At 41.4% G+C, this 25,528-nt stretch overlaps 2 protein-coding genes across 2 annotated transcripts; one reads left to right on the top strand and one right to left on the bottom strand.

Annotated features, from left to right (window-relative positions):
- The first annotated feature begins 7,252 nt into the window (after positions 1-7,252).
- On the top strand, positions 7,253-10,019 carry LOC149398406 (aspartic proteinase nepenthesin-2-like). The gene is made up of 3 exons (XM_089614584.1): positions 7,253-7,631; positions 8,311-9,108; positions 9,967-10,019. The coding sequence occupies exons 1-3, from the start codon at positions 7,253-7,255 to the stop codon at positions 10,017-10,019; spliced, it is 1,230 nt and encodes a 409-aa protein (XP_089470710.1).
- A 57-nt stretch (positions 10,020-10,076) lies between these two features.
- Positions 10,077-12,980, bottom strand: LOC149398407 (uncharacterized). The gene is made up of 4 exons (XM_089614585.1): positions 12,803-12,980; positions 12,189-12,721; positions 10,300-10,380; positions 10,077-10,139 (listed from the first exon to the last, which is right to left on the bottom strand). The coding sequence occupies exons 1-4, from the start codon at positions 12,978-12,980 to the stop codon at positions 10,077-10,079; spliced, it is 855 nt and encodes a 284-aa protein (XP_089470711.1).
- Between the last annotated feature and the right edge of the window lie 12,548 nt (positions 12,981-25,528).

Genomic DNA, 25,528 nt, shown 5'->3' on the forward strand with positions numbered 1-25,528 from the left:
AAATTGGCCCAGGAGACGAAGTCGAGGAAGTCGCCCCAGATCCAAAGCAACCTGAGAAGAAGCTCAAGATTGGAAAGTATCTTGAATCAGGTACCAAAAGTAACTTAATTACTCTCCTATCTAATAGTTTAGATATATTTGCTTGGTCGCAGTCCGACATGACATGGATAGATCCTCAAATAGCATGTCATAGGTTAAATATAGATCCTAAAGAAAAACCTATCAGACAGAAAAGAAGAGCTTTAAACTCCGAAAGGTATACTGCTCTGAAGGAAGAAGTAGACAAACTGATTTCTAACGGATCAATAAAAGAAACTAAATATCCTAAGTGGGTGGCCAACCCCGTCTTGGTCAAGAAACCCAACGGGAAATGGAGAACTTGTGTGGATTTTACAGATCTGAACAAGGCTTTCCCAAAGGATAGTTTTCCTATGCCGAGAATTGATCAGTTAGTAGACGCCACGGCAGGTCATGAAATCCTAAGTTTTATGGATGCTTACTCTGGCTACAATCAAATCCCTATGTACGGTCCCGACCAGGACCACACGGCATTCATAACTGATCGGGGGCTATACTGTTATACGGTAATGCCTTTCGGGTTAAAAAATGCTGGAGCAACATATCAAAGATTAGTAAATCGAATGTTCGCCGAATTACTCGGGATCACAATGGAAGCATACATTGATGACTTGTTAGTTAAGAGCCGAAAAATAGTTGAACATACGAATGATCTTAGAAGATCATTCGAACTATTAAGGCAATATCGCATGAAATTAAATCCTCTAAAATGTACATTTGGTGTGTCCGCAGGAAAATTCTTGGGTTTCATCGTTCATGAACGAGGCATTGAAGTGAATCCAGAGAAGATCACAGCCCTATGGAACATGAGACCACCACGAAACATCAAAGAGGTGCAAAAATTGACGGGATGCATAGCTGCACTAAGTCGCTTTATCTCTCGGTCTACCGACCGAAGTATTCATTTCTTCAATATACTCAGAGGCTCCAAGGAATTTGAATGGACCAAGCAGTGCGACGAGAGCTTCGAATCTCTAAAGGAACACTTGGCATGGCCTCCGACTTTGAGAAAAGTACAGGAGGGAGAGCCCCTGGAGATCTACCTAGCCGTCTCGGAACATGCAGTAAGCTCAGCACTAATCAAGAATGAGGGAAAACACCAAGTCCCGGTTTATTATACTTCGCGGCGTCTTAACGAGGCAGAAGGAAGATACCCGGAACTCGAAAAGCTAGCTTTCGCCCTCATCACTGCTTCTCGGAAGCTAAAACACTACTTCCTTGCACATCCGATTACGGTCCTCACCAATTTCCCACTGCGCCAGGTGCTGCAAAAGCCTGACGTATCCGGAAGGCTAATGAAATGGTCAATTGAGTTGACACAATATGATATACACTTCAGCCCCCGACCAGCAATTAAAGGACAAGCAGTCGCCGACTTCATTGCAGAGTTCACATACAGGCCAGTCGAATACCCGATTTGGGACATGTATGTAGACGGAGCAGTCAACGAAAAGGGGTCCGGGGTCGGAATTGCGCTATCCAGTCCAGAAGGAGACAAGGTAAAATTCGCTTTAAAATTCGATTTTAATACTTCAAACAATGAAGCTGAGTACGAAGCTATGATACATGGGCTGCAAATAGCAAAAGATTTAGAAATCAAAAAGCTCAAAGTATATTCGGATTCTCAGTTAATTGTTAATCAAATGAAATGTGAATTTCAGGCAAAAGGCGAAAAGATGTCGCTATATGCCGAGAAGGCTAAAAACTTAGCAAACGAATTCGAACTTTGCGAGATCACCCAAGTCCCAAGAGCCATGAACGTAGAGGCCGATGCATTAGCAAAGCACGCCACTCAAGGATCAGACTCAGAGTCAATCCCAGTGATCAAAATTGGGCAGCCCAGCATCGAGCAGGCCACCCACGTGCTTCATATCGAGCAACGAAAGTCTTGGCAAACTCCGATCAGGAAATACTTGCAGCAGGGAACTCTACCCAACGACAAGAACGAGGCTAGAAGTTTGAAGTTCAAAGCCGCCCGATATTTCCTCGAAGGTCAGAATCTCTACAAAAGGGGATTTTCCCAAGCTCTACTCAAGTGCCTAGATGAAGACGAAGCCGAGTACGCTCTCAAAGAAATCCATGAAGGGATATGCGGAAGTCACATCGGATGCGAAGCATTGGCGCAAAAGATCATCCGACAAGGACTCTACTGGCCGACATTAAAGACCGATGCACGGCACATGACGCAAAGATGCGTCAAGTGTCAGAAGTTCTCAAACATCCCGAGGCTTCCACCTAATCCGCTCATCACCCTCTCATGCCCGATCCCATTCGCAGAATGGGGAATAGACCTAATCGGAGCTTTGCCAACAGGCCGAGGAGGATGCAGGTATGCGATTGTAGCCATCGACTATTTTTCAAAATGGGTTGAAGCCGAACCCTTAAATAAAATAACGGCCCATGCAATTGAGAAATTCGTATGGAAAAATATCATTACTCGTTTTGGAATACCAGTCAAAATTGTATCCGACCACGGAACCCAATTCGACTGCGATTCCTTCAAAAGCTTTTGTGAAAAATATGACATTAACAAAGTTTTTTCTACACCAGTCAGACCACAATCCAATGGATTGGTGGAGGCCGTCAACAAAACAATAAAACATGGCCTGAAAACAAAGTTAGACGAGCAAAAGTCAGAGTGGGTGGATATGCTTCAAGAAGTCCTCTGGTCATACAGGACCACCGAGCACTCCGCAACTGGCGAAACACATTTCTCCCTCGCATACGGTTCCGACGCGGCCATACCGACCGACGTCTTAATACCAACAATGAGAAGAGAAAATTACTCAACAAAGGTAAACAACGACATGCTTGAAATTAGTCTAGACCTGTTAGAAGAAAAAAGAGAAAACGCTAGATTGAGAAATCTAGCTAACCAGCAAAAGGTTTCTCGGTATTTCAACAGGAGAGTCCGACCAAGGTCATTCAAAGTCGGCGACAAAGTCCTCAGAAGAGTTTTTCTCCACACCAAAATCCACCAGGAATGAGCCTTCAACGCAAACTGGGAGGGACCCTACATCATCCGAGAAGACTTCGGAAACGGGGCCTACCGACTACAACAGTTGAGCGGCGATATGGAGAAAAACCCCTGGAACGCTGAGCACCTTCGCCAATTTTACGTTTGACTTGTTTATTTGTTAATCTTTCAAAAAGCGGCTTGGTCGCATGTATCGCGTTTACATTTTCAAAAAGCGGATTGGTCGCATGAATTATGTTTACTTGTTAAATTTTCGAAAAGCGGCTTGGTCGCACGTACTTATGATTTCAAGTAATTTTCTATCTTTCAATTTTCTACTCGGAGTTTCGAGTAATCACGTGCTTATAATTTCAAGTATTTGTTCATTTTTCTTTCCTCTGCTCGCAATTACTTATGTATCGCATTATGTATTACTTATCATAAATTATCTTTCAAAATTTCGACAAAGTAAACTGGGCGGCTAGATAACTAACGAACAGTTTTTAGAAAATATACCTAGTAATAGTAATACTTTACTTTACCAAAATTTTGAAACTAAATTTACACAAAATATAGATCCGACCAAGGATCATTTGTTCAAATCCCAAAAGGGAAAAACGAAAATTACATAATAAAGATCCGACCTCGGATCAATTGTTCAAAACCCAAGCGGGTTAGCAGAAATAAAAAAAAAATAATAATAAAACAACAACTATAAATTCTACTCCTGGTCGCCTTCTTCGCTAGCCCTTGACTCCGAGTCGAGATCGAGATCCGTCGCATCCAGAGTAGGATTCTTCGGACCAAGAAGCCGAACAGCCTCGGTCATCCCAGCGGTATAGAGATCATCGCGCATATCACGATAATCGTCGGAAGCTTTGTACTCTTCCACCGCCGCTAGACGAGCAGCCTCGAGGTCTTCTCGGAACTTTCGAGTTAACTCAGACCTAACCTTGGCTGTCTCATCCCTGGCAACATCTCTCTCCTTGAGAAATCGATCATTCCTTTGTCTCAAGGAGGTGAGCTCGGAGCCTAGCAGTCCGACTAGCCCGGTCATACTGACAAAATTCTGCAACGATCAAACGATCAGCCACAACGAGTTATCAAAAGGGAAGAGGTACCGACTAGACGAGTCAAAACTTACCGAAATCGCCAAGTCAGTGGCCTGGTTAAGCCTCTCCAAAGGCTCGAGCCTGAGAACCTCCTGAGCCTTCTCGGCAGGGAAACGCTCGCGGAAGAAAGAAACGACCGGAGCCAAAGGATCGGAGGCAGAGGAAGGCTCGGCCAGACCCTTAACGGGAGAAGAGCTCAGAGGCTCCGAGACCTTCGAAATCGACGAGGACGCCCGCTTGCCGGCCGTCGAAGCCTTAGAAGCCTTGACGCGTTTCGGATTGGGAGGGATCAGCTCGGGAGCGGATTTCTTTTTTGCCATCTGGGCGATCTCTGTTAAGAAACGAAAATGAAAATGAGAAGAGAACATATGTAAGCTGAGAAAGGACAGGTAAAATACTTACTTGAATAAGGGTAATAATAATATTGGTCGAGCAGGTCCGGGTCCGATAACAAAAACGTCGACCGGTCAGCCTCTGAAAGATCAAAAATTTCCGAGTGAAGTGGTCGCTCCTCCTCGGAGTATTGCGGAAGGGAACCTGGAACCAAACATAAAACATATAAGAACCCAGAACAAAAGCCCGGCTCAGATTATCAAACAAAAATTCTGGACCAAAATCACAACCAATTCCGAGAACGGAGCCCTTATGGGGCACCTTTCATAAAAGGCGTTCCCTTCAACCCAGAAGAAATGATCTTTCCAATTTTTCTGGCTGGTCGGCAGGCGAGTAACCACCTTAGACTGATCGTCATTAGCCCGAGCATAATAGTAACCATGCTGCCCTGGGGCCGATTAAACGAGTAGTATTGTGAGAAATCTTGCAAAGTGACAGGGCGATCATAAATTTTCGCCCACAGCACAGCCATCCCGACAAAGATTTTATACACGTTGGGGACGAGCTGGGTAGGAGAACAACCCAGGTCGGAAACGAACTGGGAAATGAGAGGATGCATTGGCAACCCTCCGATCACGTTCAAAATGGCCCTATTGAACGCAATCTTTCCGACGGGAGGCTGATCGGCTCTCTCGTGTTCCAAAGGTGTCGAGAGGATAATTCCATCAGCTATCTCGAATTCCTCCCTCAACCCTTGTAGATATTTCTCGGTAACCCGAGAAGTCCAAACTTTGGCCGAAAACTGGCCCTCTTTCCGTTCAAAGACCAGGGCCTCTTCCTCTTCCTCTGGAAGATCAACCCCAAAAGTCCTCCCACTTGGACCCGGAGTGCCTTGAGAGCAACCCTCTCCTCGGTCTTGCGAAAGAGAAAGGCTCGTCGTATCACGAGATTCCGACCCGCTCTCCTTCGAAGAATTGGACGAGGACGATATCTCCACGACCATAGTGTCCCTACACGACAGGGAAGACGAGTCAAAAACCTTTTTCTCGTTATCAACCCCCTCGGACTCAGGATTGGGAGGCACGCATGATTCATCATATGCCATTACAGGACGGTCCCATCCGATCTCTTGGACATGATACCACACGGGACTTCTGAGGAAAGGAAACTTGGACCCATCCAACAAGGTAACACTATCGGGATCAGGTTCCGATCGCCGAACGACGCGAGGATCGAAGCTTAGATCAGGACGCGCAAGTCCACCCATAGCCCTAATGAAGTTGAGAAACTAAGATTCCTAAAGTCCGAAGGGTCCGAATACAATAAATAAAGAAGATATCGATCGCCGAACAACAATCTCAAAACAAAAGGAAGGTATCAAAACAATGAAAAAAGAACAGACCTTACCCGCGAGATTGAAGATCGGAAGATCCGAGCAAAAACGAAAAAGCCAAAAGCACAATCTGAATAAGCAGATCAAGCCGAGAACGCTCTGAGACCAGAATTCAGAAGAAAAAGCGAAATGAAGTCAAAAGTTGAGGAAAGGCCTTATATAAAGACTTCATGAACGGTGAGGATTAAGCTTGTCCAGGAAGCCAAACACATCTGACCGTCGAAGCAAAAGACGCTACGGTTCAGAAAGGCCAGATGACAAACGACGTCGTCCTGTAAAAAGAAAAGAATGAAGAATTCTACTCGGATCATCCCGAGACGAGTAAGCAAAGATGAACACGGTCACAAAGCAAACCGAAATAGTTCCTTACCATTTTTGCTAAAGAAAAGACTAAGAAACTGGAGGGCAGCTGTTACGGGATAAATTAGTCAGACTCCGATCTGGCTAGTCGGACTACCGAGCAGAAATATGAATCCAGCACCGAGCTCAGGTTAAGTAAACCCAAGGGCCATCCATTGAGAAGGAACGAACCGTTCATAAGTTAAGAACGAAACCCACCGATCAGAACTTCGAAGAGAAGAGAAGAACGTGGGTCAAAGACTAGTCAAAACTAATAGAAAACATGTTTCAAGCTCTAAAACGCACACCTCGACGGTTCAGGAACCACGCAAGGAGCATTAACCGCCCACCTCAGAGAGAGGCGAAAGGCAGTTACCTATAACCGTCCAGAACGTGGGATTGATCACCCCACGTTCCTCAAAATAACCGTCAAAGACACGACCAGATGAGTATAAATAGAGGCAGCAGCACAGAACGAGGGACGGACTTTTTTACACACTTTCTTTCACTTAAAATCTCTAGAAAACATTGCTCTCTTGTATTAGATTCGTCTGTATAAAGAGAAAGTCTTGCCTAAATCACCTCTGTACTCGGAGGCTTTGTACTCGGAGTCAGTATATTTTCGTGAGATATTGTTGTACTAATTTTACAGGTCAACAATATCCATTAGTAAATACCTTAAACAGGACATTTAATTTATTCCGTGAATATTGTTGAGTATAATATTCTAATTAATGGCATAAGTGGTCATTAAAAAAAAACCATTCAATCTTTTTCTTTGCCGTTCATTATATTCAACGAACAACACGTAAACAAACATATCCAACAATTAAACATAATTACATTGTTACACCCACAAAACTATGCAAACCAAAACCCTATAAAAAACTAACAGCCAAAGTTTCACAAATCTTGTAAGTTCTTTTTTTTTTTTTAAACATGTCTCAATCTTTCCTAGTCATGGATGCTATTCTAGTATTCGTTCTAATCTCCCGAACATTCCATTCCGCTTATTCTAGCCCTACCGGACTTTCCATAAAAATGATTATGAGAGACTCTCCTGAATCTCCTTTATACCCTGGAAATCTAACCCAATTGCAACAGCTAGAGAGACTGGTCAGATTCTCCCAAGCTAGGGCTCAATACTTGGAGATTTCAACTTCTTCAAATAACACAGTCGTCATTGATCCACAAGGCGATGCAGTGATGGGTTTGTTCAGGGAAACATTTCTCTTCTTTGTCAATTTTCTGATGGGGGACCCACCTGTGTCCGTGTACCTAGTCATGGACACTGGCGCTACCATGGTTTGGACTCAGTGCTTGCCTTGTTCTGAGTGTTACCCACAATCCGTCGCTATCTACGATTCGAGCTCTTCGTCTACGTTTGCCAAGCTTCCTTGTAGCTCCCCTTTTTGCAGCGGTAACTATAATATCCTTAACCTTAATTTATTATTAAATTATAGATATATAGTAGTAATGAATTGCAGAAAAATAAGAGAAATTGACAACAATAATACCAATTGCTTGTCATTTACCAAAAACCAACAAAACCTCAAATATTAATACATCTAGTACCAAATCGGTCACGAACTGAGTTGATTTCGTGACACATTGGTCATGAACTGGTTACAGTTCGTGACCGATTTGATACTAAATATGTCAATATTTGAATTTTGGTTAATTATTTATAAGTTATAAGTAAATAGTATTATTGTTGTCAATTTCCCTAGAAAAATTCAATTTTCCTGACATTCTTATGTTCACCTCTTAATTTTACCTTTCTCGTATCTTTTCACTTTGAACTTCAAAACAAAACGTAGAATAATTTTTTTTCTGCTTCTTTTTCTTTTCTGTTAAGTAGAATAATTTTTTTTTTTTCCCATACATCATATTAATTAGGGACTATTCAAAAAGTACATTAATCAGAGGACATTTTTTCATCAAGGAGGGTTTTATTCCACTTTTATGATCATCAAGTCATCAAAAGCAGATTTGAATATCATTAAATGTATTCTTTCATGACATTAGTTATCATACTTTAGGAACACCATCATATTTTTGAAATAATCTCAATTAATTCAACATATATGTATTGCAAGCCCCGGGAGCACCATTCCAATGCGTCCGAAACGAATGCGTGTACGGCACGAGATACGCCAGCGGAGAGACCTCGGAGGGCGTGGTCGCGACGGAGCTCGTCCGGTTCCTCCACAGAGACGGAACCATCGGCTCCGCGGCCAATCTCATCTTCGGCTGCTCGAAGAGGACCACGGGCTTCGAAAAGCTCTCGAACACGGCCGTGGGCGGCTTCATGGGCCTGAGTTGGGCCCACGAGTCGTTCGCGTCCCAGCTCGGCCACCAATTCCAGTGCCGCTTCTCGTACTGCCTCTTCTCCTTCGGCCTCGAAGCCACCGTCCAGAGCACCCTCACCTTCGGGGACGCCGTCCCGACCCCGCCGGGCAACGCGTTGGCCACGCCGTTCCTCCGCTCGCCCCAGCCCGGGAACTACATGTTTTACCTGAGCCTACGCGACATCAGCGTCGGGTGGGTGAGATTAGGGTTTCCTCGTGGGACGTTCGGGTTCTCCGGCCCGAACATGGGCGACGGGGGTCTCTTCATCGACTCGGGGGCGGCTTTCAGCTACCTAGCGGAGACGGGGGTCAATCCTTACGAGCGCGTGATCGCGGAGTTTCGAAGGTACTACGACTCGAAGGGGCTCAGGAGGACCACGGTCACGGGCGGGCTCGACTTGTGCTACGATGTTTCCGATGGGTTCGACCGGTTTGTGTCGATGACGTACCATTTCGCGGGTGCGGATTTGATCGTCGACGGAAGATCTACGAGTGTTTTCGGGGACATCAATGGCAAGTTTTTCTGTGTGGGTATTATGGCTGGGGGTAGGACGTCGATCCTAGGGGCTGTGCATCAACAAAACACTAGGTTTATTTATGATGGCGTCATTAATACCCTTAAATTTTACAGAGAAATTTGTAGTTAAATCAATTTTTTTTTTTTTTTTTTTTTTTTTTTTTTTACATTTGATTAGTAGTAGTAATAATAATAATCTGTTATTTTTTGAACAGTTTAAGTTATTGTGAAAGATAAATGTGGTATATTAGTGTGCTTAAAATGGTTTACAGTACTGATTTTTTTTTTTTTAAGATTACATTAATATTGTATGGGAAAATATCTAGAGTACCCCTCGTGTTTAATCGAAATGCGAGATTTATCCCCTCTATTTTTAGAAATATCAGACATATCCCTTCAGTTTAATATAAATGACATATACATCCCCTAAAAAAATATTATATTACAAATATCACCCTTTTCGTTTATTTTTTACAAAAAAATAATTTGAACTCCTCAAAATAACCTTAATAGAATAAATATTTATTTACTATTTTATTAAAAAAAATCAAAATATCTCTTTATTAAAAAAAACCTTAACTTTTTATAAAGAAATTTTTTAATTTAATTTTTTTTTTATATAGAATAGAAGATAAAAAATTATTTCATTAAGGGTATTTAAGGGATTTCAAATTATTTTTTTGTAAAAAATAAACGAAAAATGGTGATATTTATAATATAACATTTTTTTAGGGGATGTATTTGTCATTTATATTAAACTGGAGAGATATGTCTGATATTTCTATAAATAGAGGGGATAAATCTCGCATTTCGATTAAACAAAATGGATACTCTTGATATTTTCCCTTATTGTATTGATAAGGCTTTTATTTCATTATATATGTCAGGTGTTACTGGAGTTCCGTGTATTTGGGAAAATATTATGGCTTTATTGAATTAGATCTTACACGGTTTTGTTCGATCATGTGTAAATGCTGAAGATCATTTAAGTAAGTTGTTAATAGTTGTCCATGGAAAGAGTAATATATTTGATTGGTGGAGTTTCTACAGTTGGTAGAGTCTGATACATTATCATTTATATATGCAGATTCTATTTCTCAAAAAACAAAAATTTATCAATTCGTTTTTAACAGAAAATCGATCAGTGGGGTACATAGTATTTTCCTTCTAGTTCAAAAAAGTCATATATATTGTAACTCAAAAAAAGGCACACTATGTACCAGAAAGGTAATTGCGCATATATTTTCATAGTTATCCATATTAAACACAACAGCCTCAATATAATCCATCACCTCAATATCCTTTATAACATGATATATCAAGAGCAATCACTACTACAAAAATAGGATTCTACAACGCTTAAAAACAGTTGTAGAATGATTCTACAACGCTTCTTAAGCGTTGTAGAATCCTGTGTTGTAGAAGCTTCTACAACGCTTAAAAATCCGTTGTAGAATCCAACAGCTTTCTACAACGCTTAATTATCCGTTGTAGAAACTAAGCTTCTACAACGGATTCTTAAGCGTTGTAGAAGCTTCTACAACGGGTTGAATCCATTGTGTAATTTTTAAACATTTTCAAACATCTCGCAGCGGCGACGTATAATTCGCGCCGCGGCGACATATTCTACAACGGATCTTCAATCCGTTGTAGAAGCACGTCGCCGCGGCGCGGAATATACGTCGTCGCGGCGAGTTATTTGCCGCGGCGACGTACGTTCCACGCCGCGGCGAGAACATTCTACAACGGATAATAATCCGTTGTAGAATCAACTCGCTGCGGCGAATAATACACTTCGCCGCGGCGAGAAATTCGCCGCGGCGAAGTCAAATCTTAGCCGCGGCGAGATTATTCTACAACGGATTATAATGCGTTGTAGGAAGGGGATGAATTTTTTTTAAAAAACTCGCCGCGGCGAAGAAAAAATCTCGCCGCGGCGAGACTAAGATTTCTAATTTGCCTGCTCTCGGTATCTTGTCTCGCCGCGGCGAATAATATTTCCCGCCGCGGCTCGAATTACTTGCCGCGGCGAGAAAAAAAGTTCGCCGCGGCGAGAATCATTTATTTTCAATCCAGAATCTGTTTTTTACACGATACTAGCACCTGAAAATAATCTTCAATACAAAAAATATCTAATATATACATTCATCTTCAAATATCCTCATCTTCAAAACATTCAAAATCTAATATATACATCTTCAAAAAAACTAGCTAATCATCACAGTTAATAAATGTTTGTACATAACTTACCCATTCTTCCCTAACTCTCTCTAAATCCTCCTTTGTATAGGATTTCTTATTTTCTAATTTTCCTACACCTCCTACGACTATATCACGCATATAAGAAATGACAAAATACCCGCATTCCGTGTTTCCCGTTTGTCTCGGAGCGTCCCAAGCCTTGATGTACGTTGATTGCCCGTTACTATGGGCGTTTTGATGCTCGAGCTTGAAATCAACAAGAACCCTATATAACACGGAGATTATAAGAGAAAAAACATCTAGAACGATTTATAATTAAAATTATTTAAGAAATCAAAATATTACCTTTTTATCAATCGATTTAAATCGATTGGGATTTTATTTCTCAACAGGTCAAATAACATAGCGCTATTTCTCCAAAGGTCGAGGACAACGAGCATCCAATGCGCACCTTTGTTATACGGCATCAAAACTAATTCACCAAATTTGCAATCTCGTACCACGTTTCCAACGTCCTTGACTCGTTTTGACAAATAAGCCTCCTCGTCGTCATTTTCGATATACGAACTTAAGCTCGGATTTATAAAACAATAATTTCGAGTCTTCTTCGCCTTTTCTAGCCTCGAGCGTAGATAGCTATGACAAACAAATATTTAGTTGATCAAAACACTAAATATTGAATATTGATATTAAAAAACGCATATAAAGAAAACTCTTACTCCATATAAACCGTTATGCTCCCCGCGCCAATTTCCAAGTATTGCAAAAAATCGGAAATGTCTTCAAATGACACAGGAATCGGGATAACCGCGAGACTTGGACTAACATCGACCATAATCACATCCCCTTCCGGTAACATTACTTTGTTGGCATGTTGAGCGAGCAATCGATACTTGGGATTAATCACCTTGTACGGAATCTTCTTAGCATCATCGATGCTAGCTTCACTCTCAAAACCGAGCTTTGAGAGTTGTTTGACAACCGGACCGCGACTCTCTATTCCCGAGTCCATTTCCATGAGTCTCTTTGGCCACGAGACAAACCCGCCTATAGCATCTTCAACGGTTTGAGCTTCTTCGGTGGGAATTGGCAATTTTGCTTTTTTAATCAAAACCCCCAAAACGGCCACGCGTAAATTTCCTTCCTCCAAAGGTGAGAAATGAACTACGCCTCCATTCATGTACGCTCGCCCATTTGCAACATGAATTGTGCCTCCAAACTCGGTGTCATCAATGAAAAGAAGACACTCGACGCTTTCATCCGAACTCGGTGTCACCGGCGTGGTTGGATTCAAAGAGCAACTAGCACGAACACTATTGGGTTTTTCCACAACAATAGGATCGATCTTCGGACGATCATCAACAATGATAGGATCGATCTTCGGACGATCATCAACAATGATAGGATCGATCTTCGGACGATCATCAACATCGTCGTGTTCTAAGCGAATCAAGAATTTTATCAATAACTTAATACCAAAACATTTATCTTTAATAAATAGATAAAAAAAATTAAACATACCTAAAGAGACCGCTTCATTGACGTGTTCTTCAACATTTGCCATCTCTTTATCATCAACAACCTTCGCGTTGAGATTCCCTTCCACTTGCTCGACACTAGGCGACTCGACATTAATGCTACCATTTCCACCGAAGGCCTTCATCACCAAAGACTTTAACTCGCTCATTTCCCGACGCATCTTCATTACTTCTTCGTTGGGCGTTGGAGGAACAAAATACTTAAAACGCGACGTGTGTTTAGATTGACCGCAAACTCGCGACGTTCCCAAAGCTTCTTGCAAAACACTCTTTCCCGATTCCGGCAACCATGTCCCTTGCGATGCTTGTTGGGATAACGTTTTCTACACATAAAATTATTTGAAAATAAAATTACAAGGTTAATTGTTATAACAAAGGTAAAGAACTTACGATTTTTTCTCCCATCAATTTGTCTTTCTCATCTTTGTAGTTATCTACGTCTTTCATTCGCGAGTCAATCCAAAGTTCCTCTTTCGTAGGTCATTCCCCCGTTTCGTCATGCTAGTAAGAAGTAATTATATAATAAATTAAAAAATAATTGCAACATTTGAAATAACTAAAAGAAAAAAATGAATCTAACCTTTTCTTGATCAAGCTTTCGATATCCATTTCGGCCCGTTCGAGATTTGTACACACTTTTTCCGATATTTGATTTCCCATGTTCCGATGTTTGTTTGAACATTTCGGTTCGCCTATATTCAACAAATGCTATCCAATCTTCTTCGGTGATACTTGTATAGTATTTCAAAATACAAGCCGGTCTCTTTAAGGCGATTGGTTCGTTGATTATGTCTTTGAGTAGATCGTTGTATATCTCATGACGAAATAACCTTGCGGCTTCTCCGACTCTCATAAGGCAATCGTGTTTTTGTTCGATAGGAATCGTAAATCCTTCTTGCATTTCGTTCCAAATCCGTTCTTTAATTTGGGCGTTGTCTTTACATCTCCAATCACGCATCGAAAGTGGAACGTGTTCTCTTGCTAACACGCCAAAGTAACTCGACAACTCATCACCCTCTTTACCGATTGGTTGCCCTTTATCATCAAATTGTACCGGGATTTTTTTACCAAGTGTTTTAGCCTTATTAACCCGACCCATAAGAGTGTTTCTTCGTTTTCCTTGTTCATCGGAGTTAAGCGCTAGTTGTCTTCTAATTTTTCTTTTACCACTACCGCTAGAAGTAGTAGTAGTGGACGACATTGAATCTAATAAACAAAATTCAAATCATAATTTCAATTTTCGACTCAAATGTTATCAAAATTTCAACTCAAATGTAACAAAAATCAAATATAAACTCAACTCCAATCACAATATAAACTCAAATCCAATCCGATTCTAAACAAAAACACAATTTCAATCCCAATTCAATCTACTATCAAATATATTTCTCAAATCAAATCAATATCAAACTTCAATTCAATAAACTCAAATCCAATACAATATCTCCTAATTTCAAATCAATACCGAATTCACACTAAATAAGTTCATGTAAAAATGTTCAAAAACATTACCCGGAGTTGGACGAGCACAAGGGCGGCGAAGAGAAGGTGGTGAGGCGAGGTGAGGGCGCGCGGCGAGGTGAGGGCGCGCGGCGAGGGTGGGCACGAGCAAGGTGAGGGCGCGCGGCGAGGGAGAGCGGCGTGGGCGCACGGCGAGGTGAGAGAGGGCGGCGTGGGCGCGGCGCACGGCGAGGAGAGGGAGTTGAGGGTCGGAGAGAACGCGCGGGAGGGCGCGGTAGTTCAGCGAAGTGAGGGACGGAGAGAGAGAGAGTGGCGGAGAGAGAAAGGGACGGGCGGCAAGAGAGTGGCGGAGAGAGAGAGGGACGGGCGGAGAGAGAGAGAAGGACGAGAGAGATAGAGATGAGAAGAAATGAGAAATGAGAAATGAGAGGGAAAAAAAAACCCTAAGTATAGATATGAATGGGCGCGGGTAGTTAAAAAAATTTGAAAATTTCAGATTTTTTAACGCTCCTACAACGCTTATTCTAAGCGTTGTAGGATCTCGCCGCGGCGAAGTGTATTTCTCGCCGCGGCGAGATGATTCTACAACGCTTAGAATAAGCGTTGTAGGATCCTCGCCACGGCGAAACCAAATTCTCGCTGCGGCGAGAGTTACCCAGAAACGTCTCGTCGCGGCGAAAATGTGGCATCGCCGCGGCGAGGTAACCCTAGATGTCCTCGCCGCGGCAATATACAATTTCCGCCGCGGCGAGACCTTTCTACAACGCTTAAGTAAGCGTTGTAGAAGCCTCGCCGCGGCGAAGGCTAATTCCCGCCGCGGCGAGGAATACATTCGCCGCGGCGGGAATTGTATGATGCCGCGGCGAGAGTATATGTCTGGAACATGGTGCTCTCGGTAAGTTTTTCGCCGCGGCGACGACTTGTTCCCGCCGCGGCGCAGGACTCCTGCCGCGGCGGGATTTGTACCTCGCCGCGGCGTGATATGTCGCCGCGGCGAACGCATATTTTTGCCGCGGCGACGACTTGTTCTCTTGATAGTTTATACTAATTAGAATTGGTAATTTTTTGTATAATTAGGGTTTTTCTATGAATATGAGGAAGTGGATGTGGGAGAATAGATTGAATGAGATATATCGGAAAGGTGTAGATGAGTTTTGTGATTTTGCTAGAGAGAACATGGTAGATTTGAAATCTATTAGTTGTCCTTGTATTAAATGTGGAAATCATAGACATTTTTCGATTGATGTCGTTCGGACCCATTTGTTTGCATATGGAATAATGACCTCGTATCAAAGATGGTTCTACCATGGTGAGGTTTTTCGTTCTACGGCAAATGAGGATGATGTTGAAGATGATATTGATGATATGTGCGGAATGATGAATGATTTGAAGGACGATTTTGTTGAGCGACCGGAATTGTTTGAGTCCATGATGAATGATGCGGAGACACCATTATATGAAGGGTGTACAAGCTATTCGAAGTTGTCATTTTTAGTTACATTATTTCATTTGAAGGCGTCGGGGGGTTGGACAAACACTAGTTTTACTCTATTGTTGGAAACACTGAAAGATGCATTTCCGAAAGACAATAAAGTACCTTTAAGTATGTATGAAGCAAAGAAGACTTTGGGTACATTAGGCATGAAGTACGAGAAATTCCATGCGTGCCCAAATGATTGTGTTTTATATAGACACGAGTATGAAGATCTAGATGAATGTCCGACGTGCAAAGAGTCACGGTGGAAGAAGGGTAAAATTCCATGTAACGGGGTTAAAGGAGTTCCAGTTAAGGTACGTACATTTTCATCACTTGATTAGGAAATACATGTAGCTCATATTCATTATTTATTACTGATTTTCATTAAATATATTTCAGTCGTTATGGTACATTCCTCCAATGCCGCGCTTTCGTCGAATGTTTAATAGTGTCAAACACGCGAAGAACATGGTTTGGCACTCCGAAAAGCGTATCGATGATGGTATGTTGAGACATCCTGCTGATGCTACACAGTGGAAATCATTCGATTTAGAGTATAAGGATTTCAGTGTTGATACTCGAAATTTGCGCCTTGGTTTAGCTTCTGATGGAATGAACCCGTTCAGCATGATGAGCAGTAAATACAGTGTTTGGCCGGTTATACTTGTGAACTACAATCTCCCTCCAAAGCTATGTATGAAGAGAAAGTTCTTGATGTTAACGCTTTTGATTTCAGGACCGAATCAACCAGGAAATGATATTGATGTCTATTTGGCACCGTTGGTCGATGATTTGAAGATGTTATGGGAGAAAGGGATGGAAGTTAAAGACGCTTACCGTGGAGATTCGTTCAACTTAAGGGCAATGTTAATGTGGACTATTAACGATTTTCCGGCCTATGGAAACTTGTCAGGATACTCTGTGAAATGCTCGATTGGTTGTCCGATTTGCATGAAAGACACATCTTCCATCCGTTTGAAGCATGGTAAGAAAACTGTTTTTCTGGGTCATAGAAGATTCTTACCAAGAGATCACTCGTATAGAAGATTGAAACAAGCGTTTGATGGAAATTCAGAAGAACGACCCCCTCCTAGAATTTTGTCTGGTGAAGATGTCTATGAGATGGTTAAAAACGTCAATGAAGTGCTTGGGAAAAGAAAGCGGAGTGCTAGTACTAAAGAATCGTTCAAAGAGAATCCTTGGAAGAAGAAATCGATTTTCTACGACCTTCCTTATTGGAAGACACACTACGTCCGGCATTGTCTGGATGTTATGCACATCGAGAAAAATGTTTGCGAATCGCTTATTGGTACACTTCTTGATGATCCAAATAAATCGAAAGACGGAATACAATCTCGATTGGATCTCAAAGAGATGAATATAAGAAGCATTTTGCATCCCGAGGAGGGGGGTGGGAAAAAAACAAAATTACCACCGGCAAAGTACACTCTAGATCGAAAGGAGAAGAAGAAATTGTGTAACTGGTTTGCTTCTATTAAAGTCCCCGAAGGTCATTCGTCAAACTATAAGAGGTTCGCGTCTTTGAAAGATTTGAGGCTTACTGGAATGAAGACGCACGACTGTCATGTGCTGCTACAACAAATGTTGCCTCTTGCTTTGCGAGGAATTGTGCCAAAAGATGTGAGGTTTGCAATATCAAAGATATGTGTATTCTTTAACTCGATTTGCTCGAAGGTCATCGATCCAACTCGATTGGATTTAATGCAGTCAGAATTGGTGAAAACTCTGTGCTTGCTCGAAAAGATCTTTCCACCTTCGTTTTTCGACATAATGATCCACTTAACCGTCCACTTGGTACGTGAAGTGAAATTAGGAGGGCCCGTATTTTTACGGTGGATGTATCCAATCGAACGTTATATGAAAGTGTTGAAAAGCTACGTGAAGAACTACAATAGGCCGGAAGGAAGCATAGTTGAAAATTACATAGCAGAAGAGTCGGTTGAGTTTTGTTCTGAGTATTTAGCTAAAACAGACGAAATTGGGTTACCCAAGAATACCAATTTTGATTCAAAACCTCTATCTAAAGGTATTTTTTTAACACTTTATTTGTTTATTTAAATTATATATGAACATTATTTTTAAGTATTTGTATCATTATAGGTACTTATTCGATCGTCAACCGAAAAGAATGGGAGCAAGCAAGTCTCCATGTGCTACACAACGTTTCCGAGGTCAAGCCATTTGTTGATATTCATTTGAATGAGTTGAGAGTGAATAATCCAAAGAAGGGTAGAAATGAAAAATGGTTGCAAGAAGAGCACAACCGTTTGTTTCAAAACTGGCTTGGAAAACGCATATTTAAAGAGGCAGGACATTCATCTACGTTGAGTAAACTATCTGGCGGGCCTTCCTCAATGGTTACAAGGTACACTGCTTGGTCCGTTAATGGTTTTACATTTTACACAAAGGAACGAGACAATAAGCATCCCGTACAAAATAGTGGTGTTACATTGTTTGCGGAAGCTTTACATGTTTCGTCGGCAAAAGATAAGAATCCAAAACATGCTTTTATGAAGTATTACGGATACATTGAAGATATTTGGGAACTTGATTATTGCGGGTTGCGAGTCGCATTATTCCAGTGCAAATGGGCAGACAATAATCACGTTAAAGTTGATAATGACGGAGTTACAATTGTCGACTTTAGACGGATTGGCTACGAGAATGATTCATTTATTTTGGCTTCGCAAGCAAGTCAAGTGTTTTATGTTTCGGATCCAGCAAATCCTGAGTTATCGTTAGTGGTTCATATGAAAGCGAGAAACGGTAACGAAGAAGAAGACGAAGACATGTCTAGCATTCCTCCGTTCACATCAGGATTACCGCCAATTGATCAAGAGGTGGATGATCTTGATAATGACGATGTTTCACATCTACTTCGTAAGGATATAGATCCTATTTTTGTTTAATATTGAACATTTAGATAATGTATTTTCATTTTGGATTTGATGTTATTCTCCTGTAGACAACGTTATTTTCCATTCAAAATTTCTCTATACAATGTCATTTACATTAACATTACATTTCTCCGACATCGCCGCGGCTGAGTACAACTCTCGCCGTGGCAGGATCATCTCGCCGCGGCGAAATACAAATCCTGCCGCGGCGAGGACCCTTCTACAACGCTTAAACAAGCGTTGTAGAAACCTCGCCGCGGCAACGTATATTCCATGCCGCGGCGAGGATATCACACTGCGGCGGGAATATTACCTCGCCGTGGCGAGACTAGATCTTAAAAAACACAGACTCTCGGTATAAAAAAATGAAATTCTCGCCGCGGCGACATATAAATCCTGCCGCGGCGAGGACCCTTCTACAACGCTTAAACAGGCGTTGTAGAACCCTCGCCGCGGCAACGTATATTACATGCCGCGGCGAGGGTATCCCGCCGCGGCGGGAATATTACCTCGCCGCGGCGAGACAATGTCTTGACTCGCCTCGCCTGGCCGAGCTCGTCAGCTCGCCTCGCCCTGTCGAGCTCGTCAGTTCGCCTCGCCCGGCCGAGCTCACCAGCTCGCCTCGCCTGGCCGAGCTCGTCAGCTCGCCTCGCCCGGCCGAGCTCACCAGCTCGCCTCGCCCGGCCGAGCTCATCAGCTCGCCTCGCCCGGCCGAGCTCATCAGCTCGCCTCGCCTGGCCGAACTAAACTGTTGTAGAAACCTCGCCGCGGCAACGTATATTCCATGCCGCGGCGGGAATATCAACTCGCCGCGGCGAGACAAGTTCTTAAAAAACAAAGACTCTCGGTATAAAAAAATCAATTTCTCGCCGCGGCGAAATACAAATCCTGCCGCGGCGAGGACACTTCTACAACGCTTAAATAAAGCGTTGTAGAAACCTCGCCGCGGCAACGTATATTCCATGCCGCGGCGAGGTCATTACGCCGCGGCGGGAATATCAACTCGCCGCGGCGAGACAAGTTCTTAAAAAATACAGACTCTCGGTATAAAAAAAATCAAACTCTCGCCGCGGCGAGGTGATATTTTAGCCGCGGCGTAGATCACTCGCCGCGGCGGAAAATATACTGTGCCGCGGCGAGAATAGTCACGCCGCGGCGAGAAAGGTACCTAGCCGCGGCGAAGAAGCACTCTACCAGGTACCCATTCACTTTTTTGCAATGTTTAACCAATTCTCCAACTAAAAATGATCATTCAATTAAAATTTCTACAATAAATAAAACAAACCAAACGAGTCTCAAACACACAAATAAAACAAACCAAACGAGTCTCAAACACACAAATAAAACACACCAAGCGAGTCTTAAACTGAAACTTAAATTTAAAAAGAGTTTGAAATTTATATGGAAGAGTTGGTGTTGTTGGTTCTTGAAATTTACTCGTCATTCGGTGGTGGTGGTGGTGGGTTCGCCGGATATTGAGGAGGTGCCATATGCGGTGGCCACTGTGGTGGTGCGTACGGATAGTCGAAGTACTGAGGATATGGAGGAAATAACACCTGATTCTCTTGGTTGATGTCCCACCGAGAGTAGAGATCGTTCAACTGATTGATGTGAGAGGCGCCATACTCCGCTTGTTGGTGCATGTACTGTTGCGTGTGTTGGAACCCGCCGACGAGATAGTTGGAGCAATGAGAAATGTAGTCGATGGTGGCGGGGTCGATTACCGGAGGCGCTGGTAAGCGCAATAGGGGCTCCGCTTCCCCCTCTTCACCCTCTTCCTCCGCTTCTTCCTCTTCCTCCGCTTGTGGATCCTCCCTGCCGGTAATGATCGCCGGATATGGCAAACCGTGTCGTTCATTAGTATAGTCGAGTTTCTTCATCCAATTATAGATGAATCGACCGACGTTAATGGAAAGGCCTTTAACAATGCAGAACAACACCTGGATACGATCCTCGTCGAGAGTGGTGAAGTGCTTGATTGGATAGAGACGAGCGCAAACAAAGTAAATCCACGCTTTAGCGATCCTGGTGAGTTGGTCACGCTTGAGTACCCTTTTTCCTTTTTCAGTGACCCAATCCTCTCCCGGAATGCACAACACCCGTGACATCTCCTCATGGCTGCAACTTCTTAGCCATTCTCGATAGCCCTCGTTCTCGAAAGGCACATCTGGGGTCCCAAGAAGATCGTTGATAGCTTCGATACTCATATCGACCCGTTTCCCACGGACCGTCACAACATCACCTTGGGAGTCTGGCAAGTTTGCGTAGAATTCGTACACGAAGTTGACGTTCGAATCGAACTCGGGTACAGCACAATACCTCCCCCAATCATGACCAACTATGCTGTTGCGGATTTGCTTTCCTATATCCGACGTATTGCTTACATTGAATCCTCTCTCATGGATAATGTTACGCGGCAAGATTTTGTCGTAGCGTTCCTCTGCCACCTTGCTAGTAAAGATACTCGAGTTGTATTCCTCTTCGGGAGACTGTTGACGAGGTCGCTTGCTTTTTACTTTACTCTGACCTCTGGAAGAGCTCGGAGCCTTGGAGGCCGTGTTTTTAGTTCGAGGCATTTTCAAGCTCCTACAAAACATAATCATAAACAATTCCAACAATCACAAATAATTCATAAACAATTCGACCAATCACAAATTCATGAACAATTCGATCAATCACCAATTCATAAACAATTCAATCTCAACATTAATATACATAACCATTTTAACCACTAACCTATGTAACAATATGTCAAACACAATCCGGACATTTCAATTTAACTCAAATTCTCATTCAAATTCACTCATTCAAATTCCACTAACCTAAATTCACTCATTCAAATTCCACTAACCCAAACCCTAATTTCTTGTTCTAATAAGAGAAAATCAAACAAAACCCTAAATTTGTGAATTCAAAAAATCAAACTATATGCAATTCGGGTAAACAACAAGAAATCCATATCAACAACACCAAATTAAATCAATATACACCTTAAAAAACTTTTAAAATCATACCTTACAATGACGCGGCAAGAGAGAGAGAGAGAGAGGCGCGAGAGGAAGCACGGCGAGGACTCGGCGAGAGAAAAGTGACGGCGAGGACAAGGCGAGAGAGAGTTGGCGGCGAGGACAAGGCGACGGCGAGATTTTGGGGCGGCGAGGACGTGGCGAGGGATTTTGAAAGAAAAAAACTGGAGAGAAGCGGCCGAAAATGGTTGTCTCGTGTGTGGGTATTGGAAAAAATGAGAAAAAAACTGAAAACGGCCTTTTATAGTGAAAACCTAAAAATTCTCGCCGCGGCGAAAATATCTCTTCGCCGCGGCGAGACGTTCCTACAACGGTTATAATATCCGTTGTAGGAACGGGTCGCCGCAGCGAGATTCCTCCCTCGCCGCGGCGAGACAGTTTCTTAAAAAACTGCTTGGCCACGGTATCCACCTCGCCGCGGCGGAGGATATTTCTAGCCGCGGCGAAATTATCTCGCCGCGGCGAGAAATAGTTATCGCCGCGGCGACATGAATCTACAACGCTTGTAACAAGCGTTGTAGAATGAGTCGCCGCGGCGATGTTTAAATTGTGCCGCGGCGAGACCCGTCCTTCTACAACGCTTTTACAAAGCGTTGTAGAAAGTTCTCGCCGAGGCATAAATCACGTGGTGCCGCGGCGAGGATTCTACAACGGATAGTTTAAACGTTGTGGAAAATCTGAAATTTATGTACTTCTACAACGCTTAGCTTTAAGCGTTGTAGAAACTATCATATCCTACAACGCTTATCCATAAGCGTTGTAGAAACACTGAGATTCTACAACGCTTAGCCATAAGCGTTGTAGAAACACTATGTTTCTACAACGCTTATGTTAAGCGTTGTAGAATCCCTAGTTTCTACAACGCTTATGTTAAGCGTTGTAGAAAGTGGGTTGTATAATCCAACATTTGTAGTAGTGAATATCAAAGATTTCAATCCCAAGAACAACATGACGAGTCTCCACTACCTCCCTCAACCAAAAAACAAAAAGATCGCGATTCGAAATGTGACGATATTTTATGGAAATTATGGACAAAAAGACCTGATAAGGTCTATGTCACAAATGTGGAAAGATGATCAACACCGACTACACCAAGCAAGAGAATTCCTCGTTGATCCACCACTACAATATGTGTGTGTTGGTCGAGTCTTCTTCATATCGAATTAACGCACATGATCTCAAATAATTTAAAAAGAACTTCTCCGATAGAAATCACATATTTTGGTAGATTGTTACATAATTTAGTTCACAGCATTCAACTCATATCTAGAACAACTCTATGTAGAGACATTCTTAGGTTTTTTTTCGTGAGCAAAAAGAAAAACTAAGTGCGTGTACCGTAGCGTAGACATCAAATATATGGTTGAAAAACGCAAATAGATGGATGACGCTTAGAATTTAAACAAGACGATATGTAGTTACATAGCGGATTCCATCTTAGAAATCCTACTAAAAGTAATAGACGAGTGGAATCTACATGAGAGAATCATGACCATAACCATTTAATGCCATAAACAACGATGTCATGGTTAGAGCTTTACAACACAGGGTACTTTGTTATGAAAACCTTTTACACCAAAGATGTGTTACCCACATCATAAATCTTATAGTGAAAGCCGGATTTGAACATTTCGAGGAATGTATTACGAAGATTAGAGATGCAATAGTTTGTGGAAGTAGTTCTAACAAAAAAAAGTATACAAGCTATAAAGAGGCGTTTTTTTTTAAATTTAAGTGGAACTCGACCTTTTTTTTTAATGTTGACAACCTTCTTGACCCCTAGATACGTAGACTTTATTAGATAATATGTGAACAAGGTACGTAGGAGGTCATGGCTTAATCGAAACAGACATCGAAGGCTAAAGTTTTTTCTCGGTAATCTAATTTTTTTTTACGTGAAACATGTACTTTGTCGGCTGTTTATATACCCGCATCGTATTTAGATATTCATGCGGTTTCAAAAAATGTCAAGCATCTTCATGACAACAATATGTTTACCATGTTTTAGCCGTGTATAGCATCTATGAGAGTAATTTGTTTTCAAAATATTGGGTTATAGAAAAGATTCATTACTTATATTGTTTTTTATGCATTCTAGCCCCCCTCCCCTCGAGAAGATTACGTGGCACACGATCATGGGAGTGTCGAGGAAGAGTTTCATAGATTTTTCATATTCTACCAAGTGTTACTTCCAAATCTTCCCAAGCCTAATCCACACCCGGAAACGCCTCAAAAAAGTCAAGGAATGTTTTTTGAGAAATAGTTCGTTTTGTACGTGGTGGAAGTTTATCTCCAAGATCATCACCACATACCTCAATACCCCGAGAAACATTTGAACACAGCGAGGTCACGCTATACAACTCTCAATAATTCGCATCTTTGGGACAAGACCAACTCGATCTAATGATGTGGTGGAGGCAACACCAAAACATGTTCCCAATGTTGTCAAAGATGGCCCAATAAATACATTCGATCTCGGTTTCGACTATTGCTTCGTCCGAAGCCCATTTAGTAGTTCGAGTCGCATCATTGACGATCGAAGACAAAGTTTGAAGCCCGCTATAGTCGAGGCATTGATCATTTACATAGATTAGTGCAAACACAAATGCAATGCTCAAGAGTCATTTGTGAACATCGACCTTGTTGATAGTTTTAAAGTGGACTTCGAAAACATGACTTGTCATGATTAGAATTGTAATTTTTGAAGACACTCTTTCCTTTATCAAGATTTATCCATTTGGATTTGCTCGGAAAGATTTTAACGAGATCGTTTTCAAAAAATTCTTATTTATTTTCTTACTTTACATATTAACACCTTAATAAAAAATTAATATTTAAATCCGCTTCAATTCCTTTTAAAATTGATCTTTTTTTAAAATAACCGAAAATTATCGGAACTAGAATTTTTAATAAGGTTATCGAAAATTTCAATTTTGATAACCACAAATTTTCGTTTTTAAGCATCAAAGGTTTCCGGTTCTCATAAGTTAAGTTTTGGAAGGCACACCAACAATACCGATAATTCTGTTAGCTCATATAATTTTACATTAAAAATGACACACATTTAAAAACAAATGTGATAAAAAGTAAAAACAAATGAGATATAATAAAATGAATGATTATCGCTCAAAAAAAGAGCGCGTCTGTTTCTCTTTACAAAGAATATTTGTGGGTAGAAATCAATAATTTTTGTCGTTATGGTCTCTCTTCACTTTTTTTTGGGAAAATATCAAGAGTATCTCTCGTGTTTAATCGAAATGAGAGATTTATCCATTCGATTTCTAAAAATATCATACATATCCCTTCACTTTAATATAAATGACATATACCTCCCCTAAAAAAATGTTATATTACAAATATCACATTTTTCATTTATTTTTTATAATAAAATAAATTGAACTCCCCCAAATACCCTTAATAGAAAAAATATTTATTTACTATTTTATTAAAAAAAATCAAAATCTCTCTTTATATTAAAAAAATCCTTAAATTTTTATAAAGAAATTTTTATTTTAATTTTTTTGTATATAGAATAGGAAATAAAAAAATTATTTTATTAAGGGTATTTTGGAGAGTTCATTTTTTTTTGTAAAAAATAATAAAAAAAAAGTGATATTTGTAATATAATATTTTTTAAAGAAGGTATATGTCATTTATATTAAACTGAAGAGTTATGTCTCGCATTTATAAAAATATAAAGTATAAATTTTGACATTTTCCCCTCTTTTATAGTCTATTTATAAAAGAATAAATGACAGGATTGCCCCCTGAATTATAGCACTTGAGACAACATGCCCCTCGGTCTTTAAAATATCGATATTTTCTCC

The sequence above is a fragment of the Urtica dioica genome, chromosome 5 (assembly GCF_054948205.1).
Source record: "Urtica dioica subsp. dioica isolate 48M chromosome 5, U.dioica_male_clone48M_v1_H2, whole genome shotgun sequence".
NCBI lineage: Eukaryota > Viridiplantae > Streptophyta > Magnoliopsida > Rosales > Urticaceae > Urtica > Urtica dioica.

Coding starts and splice junctions, on each gene's coding strand:
- LOC149398406 (XM_089614584.1), top strand. CDS start 7,253: ATGATTATGAGAGACTCTCCTGAATCTCCTTTATACCCTGGAAATCTA. Junction 7,632..8,310: donor TAGCTCCCCTTTTTGCAGCG/GTAACTATAATA, acceptor ATGTATTGCAAG/CCCCGGGAGCACCATTCCAA. Junction 9,109..9,966: donor TGTGGGTATTATGGCTGGGG/GTAGGACGTCGA, acceptor TATATATGTCAG/GTGTTACTGGAGTTCCGTGT.
- LOC149398407 (XM_089614585.1), bottom strand. CDS start 12,980: ATGCGTCGGGAAATGAGCGAGTTAAAGTCTTTGGTGATGAAGGCCTTC. Junction 10,381..12,188: donor CTAAGAAGATTCCGTACAAG/GTGATTAATCCC, acceptor CATGTTATAAAG/GATATTGAGGTGATGGATTA. Junction 10,140..10,299: donor TATGCGCAATTACCTTTCTG/GTACATAGTGTG, acceptor ATAATGTATCAG/ACTCTACCAACTGTAGAAAC.